At 36.6% G+C, this 12,584-nt stretch overlaps 1 protein-coding gene across 1 annotated transcript in view; it reads right to left on the reverse strand.

Annotated features, from left to right (window-relative positions):
• Positions 1 to 12,584, reverse strand: part of LOC124403782 (contactin-associated protein-like 2) — a 264,257-nt gene that overhangs the window by 44,130 nt on the left and 207,543 nt on the right. The window contains 2 exon segments of the mRNA XM_046877556.1: positions 1,384 to 1,511; positions 7,218 to 7,374. Of these exon segments, the coding sequence (XP_046733512.1) occupies positions 1,384 to 1,511; positions 7,218 to 7,374 (285 nt within the window).

Consider the following 12,584-nt stretch of genomic DNA (forward strand, 5'->3'; position numbering starts at 1 on the left):
TCAGGGATGTGTAGGAACCTATCCTGGGAACACTGGGCCTGAGGCGGAAATACACCCTACATGGGACGCCAGTCCATTGCAGGGCGCCCTGCACATGCTCTTCCCCACACTCCATTCACACCTGGGGCTATTTAACCTAGTCAATTTGCCTACTGCCATGTTTTTTGGAGAAGGTGGGAGACAATTGGAGATTGTATACTCAAGATCAAACTGATGGCTCTACAGCTGCAAGGCAAACCCAAACCCAAACAGCAGAAAGAATATTTGTGTTTTTTGTCTGTTTTTTAAAATGCTGAATTTTTTTTTTGTCATTGTCAAATCTTAAATTATAGACAACCATCTCCAGATAACCTCGAAGAGTGGTTGTTTATAAACTGTTCTTTTTCTCAAAGCTTCTGCAATAAAATCTATCCTTGTTTCTTCAAAGAAAAAACTCTGGCACTTATACAATAAATGAGCACTTGATAAACACATGCATTGCAAAATATTACTCCTGGACACTTCATGTGGATTCTGTCCAAAGGTCAATGCAATTTTTTGAATGATAGTATATTAATTGTATATTTTAACAGTTAAAAAAAAGTACACTGCAGGAAAATTCTAACTATATAAAAACGTACATTATGACCATAAAATGTTATACTCTGCTAAAATTGTGTCAGTAAACACAATCATTAAATAAACACTACCACAGGAAATACCAATAGTATTATTCTTTATTATAACAAAGCATCTTGTTAAATGAATATCTTTTTAAGGAAACAAGAATTTTTCTACTAAAATAATGGGTGTACTTCCACAGTACCCACAGAGCTGGAACCTATGGATGTTGGCAAGCTGTTGTCTCTTTACAGAAGTTTAAGCTATTTCAGAATGCAGCAGCCCGTGGCCTTAGCCGGAAAGGAAATGAATGCTATATTAGTCCGGTGACAGTGGCTGGCTTTTCCAAACTACAAAGTCCTGTTTATGATGTATAAAGCTACTGTATGAATAAGTTTTGGTATACTTTGCGAACAAGTTACAATAGTTTAGTAGATCAGGATTTCTTTATTCAGCTGAAGCAGGTCTGCTGTTAATCTCTTTGATTACTTATATTTGGAGGAGGGTTTTGATATAGTGTGCCCATACTCTATAAAAATATACTTGTTTAATCTAAACTAAAATGACCTTATTTATTCTTATTCCATAGATTTAATTCTTGTCATAACGTTCATTGTTTTATGGCACAAAATGACCAAAAAAAAAAAGGCTGAGTCAGTTAATATTCCATCCCTTCATTAGTCACAATGCTGATGAGACTTACATGTCCTTATTTTGCATTTCACACAATAAAATGTGTCAGTGCATTTAAACTGCATTTAGGATTTATGAAAATTAACTCACGGTCTCCATGACACTGTAAAGCTCCCACAGTGAGCTTGGCCTCTGATCCAGCTCGATTTGTGTCCCCCACAGTCACCTGACTCACAGGTAAGTGGTCCTTATAGACCAGAAGCCCTGAGTCTTCCCGCCTGTGAAGAAGAAAAATGCTACATTTAATGGAACTAGTGTCAGCTACCAGGAATGTATAGTAATTTAGACTCCATTGTTTGATAGTGCAAACAAACACTGGCCGTTTTCACCATTAAAACGATTTCTATATAACTGCAATTATAGTAGAACAATTTTTGTGTCATCAATAATTGTCTAACAGTGTATATCTTTGGGGGGCTCTATTTTGCTCACATTGATTTTTTTAAGTGCTTCTGGATGTAGCTGGCAGCAACAGAAAACCACAGGGGGAAAAATATGACTCTTTCTATTGTAAGAAAACAAAAGAGACATTCTTTAAACATGCAATTTTAAAATATTGTCCTCTATTAGATATCAGTGAGCTTATTTTACACACAATGTATTACTTTTTGCTAACTACACACATTTATCATGACTAAATAAAATACATGGTATTACACAACACAATTAGAACAGGAACTTCCAGTAAATATATATATTTTTCAAATTGCATCCTGGAAATCAAAGACAGGGTCAGCACAGTAGTAGTGGTGTGCACACTTACCTTTGCCCATAACTGCTTGCATGAGCAGGGATACACATGTTCCTTTTAAATACATGTATACAAATATTAGTGGTTGTAGTGGCTATTTGTCTGTAAGGATTGTTTAAACCTAGCAACCAAGTCAATATTTGAAACAGCTTTGAGAGATGTTGCTAAGGACCCCAATGGAGCAAAAACAGCCCACTCTTCAAACTTTTTGACATACAAAATTTTTATTTTTGGTAATTAAATATATTAATGCAGAGTCAATTTGTGACAAGGATATCAATTTACAGACTGGACAGATTGAGCCATTAATGAGAAAGAAAACAAAAGTTTTTGCCACAATAACCACAATGTCCCTGCCCTAGTGTTATATTTGCATATTTATACTCCTAAACCTTCGATATTTTAGTGAATTTGCAGTACCCTGATTCTATTATGACAAATATTGTCCTGTCTACACCTGTTTAACATCAGCATTATCAAAGCAAGACAGAAAACAAGCATTGTTTAGTAATTTACACAGACACAAATAATACCATTTATATGCTGCCTTAGATTATAGCTTCATAAACCACAACATTTGTCATGGGAGCTATGACCAAATACAAGCAAATCTAGTTAGATTCACCTGATGTCCATTTGATGAGCTTTTCTTTTAGCGATTCTTCTTCCCACTACATCTGACTCTTTCAAACCAACTACCTGCATGTTTTCCCTCACCACATCCATAAACCTCCTCCTTTGCCTTCCTCTTTCCTCCTTCCTGGCAGCTCTATCCTCAGCATTCTCCTACCGATATACCCCATGTCCCTCCTCTGCACATGTCCAAACCATCTCAATCTTGCCTCCCTCACCTTGTCTCCAAAACGTCCTACATGCGCTGTCCCTCTAATAAACTCATTTCTAATCCTGTCCAACCTCGTCACTCCCAACGGAAACCTCAACATCTTCAGCTCTGCTACCTCCAGCTCCACCTCCTGTCTTTTACTCAATGCCACTGTCTCTAAACCATACAACATTTCAGGTCTCACCATAGTCTTAAAATAAAAAAAAAGGGTCATAAAATTACCCTTTCACTCTTGCAGATACCCTTCTATCACAAATTACTCCTGCCACTCTTCTCCACCTGCTCCACCCTGCCTGCACTCCTCTCCTCACTTCTCTAACACTCTCTCCATTACTTTGCACTGTTGACCCCAGGTACCAGAACTTCTCCACCTTCTCCAAATCTTGGCATGAAACCATACTGTTGCTCACAGATGGTCACCTCTTCTCTCCACTACTCTTTCCCATAACTTCATGGTGTAACTGATCAACTTAATTCCCCTGTAGTTACTGCAGGTCTGCACATCTCCCTTATTCTTAAAGATCGGTACCAGCACACTCCTTCTCCATTCCTCAGGCATCCTCTAACCTTCCAAAATCTTGTTGAACAATCTGGTTAAAAACTCCACTGCCATCTCTCCTAAACATCTCCATGCTTCTACCGGTATGTCATCTGGTCCAACCGATGATACACTCTTCATTCTCTTAATCGCTGCTCTTACTTCCTCCTTACTAATCTTATTCACTTCCTGCTTCACCATCTCCACACCATCCAACCTTCTTTCTCTCTCATTTTCCTCATTCATCAGCTGCTCAAAATACTCCCCTCATCTTCTCAACACACTCTCCTCACTAGTCAACACACTTCCATCTCCATCCTTTATTGCTCCAATGCAGCACATCCTTCCCAGCTCGGTCCCTCTTCCTGGCCAATCGGTATGAATCCTTTTTTTCCTTTCCTTCCTTAGTGTTCAACTTCTCATACAGCTCCTCATCACAGCTCCTTACAGCCCCTTTCCTTGGCTTTCACCACATCCCTCTTCACCTGCTGCATCTTCTTGTACTCCTGCTTACTTCTCTCATCACTTTGTCGATCCCAATTCTGTTTTGCCAACCTCTTTCTCCTTATGCTCTCCTGCACTTCCTCATTCCACCACCATGTCGCTTTGTCTTCCTTTCTATTTCAAAATGTCACACCAAGTACTTTTCTAGCTGTCTCCCTTATCACTTCTGCAGTAGTTACCCAATCATCCAGCACCTCTTTAGCAACACTGAGCCCCAGTCTGACCTATTCCCTGTATCTCATACTAAAGTCTTCTTTCTTCAGCTTCCACCATCTTATTCATCTTTCAGTCCTCACTCTCCTCCTCTTCTTCCTCACCTCCAAAACCATCCTACAGACCACCACCTGGTGCTGTCCAGCTAGACTGTCCCCTGCCAACACCTTACAGTCTTCAATCTCCTTCAGGCTGCATCTCCTACATAGAACATAGTCCACCTGTTTGCACCTTCCTATACCCCAGACCTGGGCAAACTACGGCCCGTGGGCCACATCCAACCCTTTGTACGTCCCTGTCATCATAAATTACATGGATGCACCGAAAATTCGGCCACCGGAAATTTTCGGCCGAAATACCGAAATCACCGAAACAACACGGCAAAAACACAATTGTAATGACACAATAAAAAAGCGCAGCCAGCACACTGTTATCTGGATAAGAGCCAACATGTCTGCGGTGTGTGGATAGCGATTTGCAAAACATGCAATCCTGAAATTTCAAGAGGGGGTGTATCTGCAAAGAGTTTCTCCACGTCGGGTTTAATTTATCACCTGAAATCCAAACATCCCGATTGCCATTTTAAATATGAGAAGAACGCGGCGCAGAAAAGTAAAGTCAATCCGAGCATGCGCACTCCGTCTGTAGAGGACGTTTTTGAAAAGGCAGGAAAGTTTTCCAGTGATGGTGCCAAGGCAAAAGGCATAACACAAAAAATTATGGAATTCATTGCCTTAGATCAGTGGTCGCCAGTGGATCGACGGGTTGATCTTTGAAACATTCCCCGTGGATCCCGAAAATAATAATTATTATAATATAATATTATTTATTACACGGCTCTTCTTAATGCTGTAGATTAGAACGTTCCATTTACTTGAATGGGCTTCCAAACGTTCGGCGTTGCTAATAATAATTGACCGCTGCCTGTCTGTCAATACTATGAATGGTAACAAATAAATAACAATAATTTATAATAATAAATAAAACACTTTTGTAATTGATTTATTCTTTGAATTGCAATGCATTGATTTTAGTGAGGTTAGTACACACTCATAGCCATAAATGCAATGGTTCTAATAATTGACAATCTTTTCTTTCTGTGTTTCGGTTTTGGCCTTGGTTTCCAAATTTTTGGTTTTTGGTTTTGGCCAATAATTTTTATTTCGGTGCATACCTAAAATATTATCGTTGGTGTGGCCCTCTGACACAATTCAGGTTTCTCATGTTTCCCCTTGTAAAAATTAATTGCCCACCCCTGCTCTACTCTTATACGTCACTCTATGATTCTCCATCTTTTTAAAATAAGTATTCACCACTGTCATTTCCACGCTTTTAAGAAAGATCTACCACCATCTGCCCTTCCACATTCCTCCCCTTAAGACCATAACTACCCATCACCTCCTTATAACCTCTATTCCCTTTCAATCCAACCCTATTCCAATCTTTCATTCCTAGGTACCTTATTCCACTTCATCTAACTCCCTCCAGAATTTTTCCTTCTCCTCCATCTCACAGCCCACTTGTAGAGCATAAGCACTGATGACATTAATCATCACCCCTTCAACTTCCAGCTTCATGTTCATAACTTTATTAGAAACACTCTTTACCTCCACTACACTCTTATTAAACTCTTCCTTCAGGATCACCCCACACCATTTCTTTTTCCATCTGTCCCATGATAGAACAGTTTAAACCCACCTCCAATGTGCCTGGCCTTACTCCCGTTCTACTTAGACTCCTGAACACACAACATATCTACCTTTCTCCTCTCCATCATATCAGGTATCTCTCTTCCTTTATCAGTCATAGTACCAACAACCCTAACCTCCACTCCCTTACACTTCTCTTTTTCCTGCTGTCTTTGTAGACGTCTTCCTTCCTCCTTCTCCTCCTTTGGCCAACAGTAGCCCAATTTTTACCGGTACCCTGTTGGCTAACAATACCTGTAGCGGTCATTGACCGCTCCGGTATGAATTTCTGATTCGTGATTTGGCATCTTTTATGCTGGATGCCCTTCCCAACGCAACCTTCTCCATTTATGCGGGCTTGGGACCAACACTAAGAGTGCACTTACTTCTTCAACCCTAATAGCTTAGTTCTTTTCTTTTAGCGATTACAAAAGTGATTACAAAAACCAAACCATTAGGCATTGCTAAAGACTTTTAAACAGTTTACTTTTTCTCAACAGGGTACCAGAAGAGCCAGATATAAAAACAATGTAGCATTGTCTTCCCCCTCTATACGCTTATGTTATGCATATATTATATATATATGTAAGGCCATTCTGATAGTTTTGACAATTAATATGATTAGCTGCACTATTAAAGACAAATGGTATAGCATTATCATTAGTGACATCTAGATACCTAGATAAAATGAGGTATGTCCTGTTTCCCAAATATTTACCTCCAAATCATGGAAAATCAAAGATTCTCTTTAATATTGCACTTCATTAACACAAAGCATTAAATTATTTTTTTAATAAAAAGTCTAGGCAATTTGCAGTGCATTAGGTTTAATAGAAAAGTGAATAGTAACTATGATTCATTTGCCTTTAATGGTCTATTTTGAAAGTGGTGGTTAATTGCATCATTTAACTATTGAATAGTGTTATTATCCATGCTTCCACAGTTGGAGTAAATAATTATCCCCACAGTGGTGTCAGTGCATGGGTACTACTTTGTTGTGGGCATCTGTGTAAGTACACAATGATAGTTTCAGTTCTTATTCCCAGCTTGTGGGACACTAAATCCAGCACATTACTGAGTTTAAAAAAGTGCACATTAATGTAGCACAGCAGTAAACAACATGTCATTAGTCAAATCTACTTCTCTTCTTGCTGAGCATTTCAAAAATGACACTAGAAATCTAATAAACAAATATTTCACAATTGATTATTTAGAATTGTATGTAATGGCTATTTTTAGAGTGTTATTTTTTGTGTTTATATCAGAGATCCTTTTTTATTTCATTTTTTTATATCATTTGACAGTCACTTTAACATGGTTGTATATTTTGTGTGAAACCTCATCTCAAAAATGAAGTACTTTGTGTTGAATTGTGAATCTACTCACCACTGTTTCTGATCAGCATCGCAGTTACAGTAGTATTTGGGGTCTGTGCAATTGCGTTCAATACCACAAGCACATTTCTTGATTCCCGGTGCAGAACCACCCCAGTAGAAGTTCTTTTCATTACCTCTGCCAACCCACCATGTGTACGGCGTGCCATCTGTAAAAAACAACACACACACACACACACACACACACACACACACACACACACACACACACACACACCTTAACCACAAGTGATAAATTAGATGACATTTAAATGTATGTAAATAGCACTGACAGAATTTTGATTCTGCATTAAACAAATCACAACTACAACAAATAACTACAACAGGGAATTAAACAAAAGCTTTACATTCAAGCGGCACACCCAAAAGCCACCATATACAATATATAATGGAAAAAGAGTTGGCCTTTCCTCTTCAATAAGTGACATTTCAGTGAAGGTCATAGTATTCTAATATTGGCTGGCATATTTTTTTCATGGCTTTATGATGGAATCGTGTAGAACTCTGCTGGTATTAAGATTACACCTATGCATGATACCATGTGCATTTTCCACATCTTTCTTGGTTTTCACCATCAACCAAAAATAGTAAATTCATTGAAATTAATGCAGACTTCTTTAAAATGAGCAGCAGGCCAAAAACATGGGGTTAGCCAGCATTACATTTCTCAAGCACTTATTAGCCTTTACCCTCTGTCGATGGTAGGGGAGTGTTATAGTAACAAAAAAAAAAAAAAAAAAATATATATATATATATATATATATATATATATATATATATATATATATATATATATATATATATATATAACAAAATAGTAAAAAAAAAAGAGTTTCTCATTTGACTGACCAACCAGCGTAATTAACAGATCAGTAGATTTACGATGTTCTCCTCAGTTTCCTCAGTGCATTGGATTTTGGACCACTAATTCTAGTCAGGCCAGGTGATATACAGAGCAAATATGTTCTAAAAAACAGTAAGTCAGACAGCTCTATGGTAAGATAGAAAAAAACATTCAAGAAAATAATGTCTCTGTTTCACAGACTGTTATGTTTCATTATTATTAGTAATAGTATTAGCTGTAGTAGTAGCAGTAGAAGATGTAGTAAAGGTGCATCCTCTTGTCTGATAAGGTGCAAAGTGCTCTAGCCACCATCAGGTAAAATTTGGGCCTAATCTGGAAACTTTTAAACAGTTTGAAAGATTTGTCATCTTGGACTTTCTGGAGTAAAATTTTGTCCAATTGACCAATTTTGCGACAGCTTTTTCAGACTAGGCCTCACAAATGAATTAAACAATTTTATATAATAGTGTCAGACTGAATTTTGTAATTTTTATTGGATATTGAAAGAATAACAGAATTAATTCCAGAATATGAGTTCAACAGTGCATAGATTTAAAACCATCATTTCTCAGATTGTTATTTTTCTTAAGACATATTATTTAATAATGATTTACGAGTATATACACTAAAAATATAGTTATGTAGTTAATCCTATCAGGATTGAATCAGAGGGCTGAGAATTAAAGGGTTTTAATGCAGATATACAATGTTGAAAATTTGATTTACACAATCTGCATAATAAGTTTCCTAAACTCTTATTTCCTTTAAATAACTCATTGCAAACAACATTTTGTCTCAGCTGCAATCCCTCATGGCCATCCTTAATCTTATTAGCATCAGCATGAGTCTGTTGATTTGGTTCTTAATGTCCCATGTTTTCAAATGCCATATCTCTGACCTCCACAGATCCAAATCCACTCAATGATCCATTGCTTGGGTTGTGATAAGGGTTGTGATCATTTCCCCAGGCCTTTCAATGCATTCTGAATTGACACAGCCACAGTTCTCATAATTGTAACAATTCCATGCTTGAAAATGAAAATTAATTGTCCATTATTAATTGTCTTTCCCACTAAAAAGGACACAGCAAATTACAGCCCCTGCCTGCTTTGTATTCTGCAGTCACTGAATTGTGTCCCAGCATATTTCATGACACAGCCATTGTTCTTCAGTTTCACTCTCCCTCTAAGCTGAAGGGCATCAAGCATAAACAAGAGAATGAACTGTTACTCCAGGCCATCCGATTCTGCATGCCTTGTAAAAAATAAGGAAGGAAAAAAGAATGAAGCTACAGTACGTTTGTCCGCTCTGCCTGTCTTCGTATCAGCATCTAATAGCCAATGACAATTGGATGCAGAAATGTCTACTGGTATATACAGAACATGACAGGATATTGGACTAAAGGTGACAATATGAAGAGTGGAAAAAAGATGAGGAGTGAGTAGGTTGATGATTATGAAAATGCTGACACAGCAAAAGAGACAAATGCAATGCGTGAAAAGAGAAAGACACGTTCTGCATGTCTGCAAGTACTGAGTGCAGAAGTGCTTACATTGTATTATTGTGTGAAGGTGTGAACTTGTAATCACCCTCACTGCAATATTCAACACAGCAATGTCTGACTGAGAGCATGTGAACTTCAGCAAGAAGTCATTTTTTCCATTTCCCATTCTGTAGCTAATTTCCCTTCTCAGTGATTCATTTTAAGACATATTACTCAGTACTTCTTCTAAATTATTCAGCCACTACTGTGCGTTCAAAGTTTTCAGACAAGTTCATTTTTTCACATTTAATATTGCAGCCTTACGCTAAAATACGTGCAAGTATTTTTTTTTTCTCTCAAACCAATCTACACTCTTTACCCTGTAAACTTTAGCTCTTTCTCCTGAAACATCTTTGAGATGTTTTTTTTCATTTTTAATTGGAGTATATTTGCTGCAAATTAAGTTGAACATGATTTGAAAAGAAAGAAATGTGTCTAAATATAATTTCTAACAGCAGAAAATACAATATCAAATCAAAATTCAAGCCATGAGAGAACCAAAGGAACTGTGAGCTCAAAGACAGGAATGTGCTGAGGCACAGATAAGGCTTCAAAAACATTTGATTCATAGAAGGTTCCCAAGTGCAAAGTGGGCTCCATAATTATTAAACAAAAAAAGTTCAGACCAACCAGAATTTATTCTAGAGTCATTCATCTGCCCAAACGTAGCAATCAGACAAGTGGAGCTTTAGTAAGAGAGGTGACCAAGATCCAGATATACACCCTTGTTTAGCTCTAGAGATCATGTGTGGAGATGAGAAAAACATTTTGAAGGCCAACCATGTGTTACAACAACATATGTAAACTCATGCTCATTCTTTACCATGTTTGGTGTGCTTTTGGGAACTTAAATTTAACAAAAATCTGTTGTAGGTTTCCCCAGATCTGTGCCTGGACACAGTTCAATCCAAATATTTTTAGCTAGTATCCTTATATCAACAGGTGTGAATTCTTAAAAATCATGTCTAATCAATGTAATTTATGATCTCCAATCTCAAAAGTATACAAAAACATTAAAGGTGGTCCAGAGAAATGAGATGCACTGAATACTTACTATATGTCAATGTGATATTTAAGGTTTTTTTTTTTCCAATAAAATCAAGTTTCACAAATCTGGTTTGTCCATGTAGATTAATGTGGGAACAATTAAGCATAAGGCTACAACATAAAAAAATCAAAAAACAAAGGTTAAATTCTTTTAATGTTGTTCATGTAAATTCATAAAATTACTGCATTTAGTGCTCATTTATTCAAATGGCTAATTAAAGTGGGTAAAATATCATCGTAAGATTTAAGAATAAATAATTAACAAAGTACATTTTATGATATATTTAATGTAATTTAAATGTAAAAGTGTTAATTAAAAGAATCATAATTATAATCTATAATCCAAACAGGAAGAGTTGTAATTTGTTTCTCTGTGCTTGAGGGAGAAATTGTAAATGTGAACATTCTGGGTGTTTAATCAATGAGAGGTCAAAGAAGAAATGTTGATCTAATATAAAACCAACAATAATCTTTTAAAAGCATGCAGTTTTATGTCAACATCATAACAGAGCATTCTAAATCCATTGCATTTAGGGCATAAGCCATACTTATAGGAAGTTTGTTCAATTTGTGCAGTGAAATAGCAAAAGTAAACATTGCAGTGTGCTGAAGTACGTTTGTGTAAGTGACTAAAAAAAAAATGTCATATAACCAAACTGTAATATCAATAAGCTGCAGATCTACTCTGAACATTTCCACTTCAATCCAATGCACAATGTTGATGCTTATTTCCCCCTTCATGTGCTTTGTTTGAGCAGGTGAAAACTCAGAAATGGCACTTGGGTATGGACCAAAATAACCTGTCTGAAAGTGTCTGTGTGAGGTGGTCTTGGTTCGCTTCCAAGCAAACACTAGTGAAGTTTGATTGCAGTAAGAAAAAGTGATTCAACCCTGAACTGACCGAGCTGCAGCAATGCACCAAACTTACTGTGTATTATAGGGTGCAGTAATACACCAAACTATAGAAATCATCATAAAAATGTGATGTACATGTTTTAAACTAGTTATTAAAATAATTATCAAAGCATTCATTTAGCATCAGTTCCATGTTCTTTTTTTATTTTTTTCATTATATTTTATGACAAACTAACCATGAGTACATAATCAGCTGTACATGCTACTTAGCCACTGTTTTCTGCTTGTTGGTTATTTATGTGCAGTAACAAAATAAGTAATTTCACTCATTCCAATTAAAAAAAAAAAGGTTAATAGGTGTGAAAGTGCCCTAAAACTGAAAATGTTTCAGAGCATTTTAGGATTTTACAGTACTGGACACATCATCCGTGATAATTTTTCCATCCATTCCATCAACCTATTATGAGACTTCAGAAGATTCACCAGAGAGACTTTGGGAACCTCAAGACAGCTTAAATATGCATCGCAAGCACGAGTTAAAGAGCATGCAAGAAGCCTTAGATCAGTGCAAGTGACTGAAGAAAATATTAAAACCTTTTACTGATGAAAATTCCTTTCATTCAGACGCTGCTGTATGTCCTCTGGTCTAAAGTAACCCTGCCTTAGGCATACTAAAATAGAGCTGATCCTCAGCTTATATTAACTATGTCTTTTATTCATGCAGCAGAAACATAAGTAAATATGTAAATAATAACTTTTAATTTTTTATACCATTGATTGTATAAATACCAGATTTTGATTGGCTGGAAAGTGTGTGTTCTCAAACTGGTGAACAAACACGTAGTTCCAGTTAGTTTACTCATCAATCTATATTAATGCATTGCCTTTCAAACATCTATTCAACCACAAAGAGTTAATCGAACAGGTTTATTATTAGTAGAGACATAACACAGACACATGCAATTCTCTCTCTCGCTCTCTCTCTCTCTCTTTCTCTCTTTCTCTCTCTCTCTCCTTTCTTTCTGTCTCCTAATTTAATAACTAAATATTAAAACACATTAAAATAATAT

This window comes from Silurus meridionalis, chromosome 21, assembly GCF_014805685.1.
Source record: "Silurus meridionalis isolate SWU-2019-XX chromosome 21, ASM1480568v1, whole genome shotgun sequence".
Classification (NCBI taxonomy): domain Eukaryota; kingdom Metazoa; phylum Chordata; class Actinopteri; order Siluriformes; family Siluridae; genus Silurus; species Silurus meridionalis.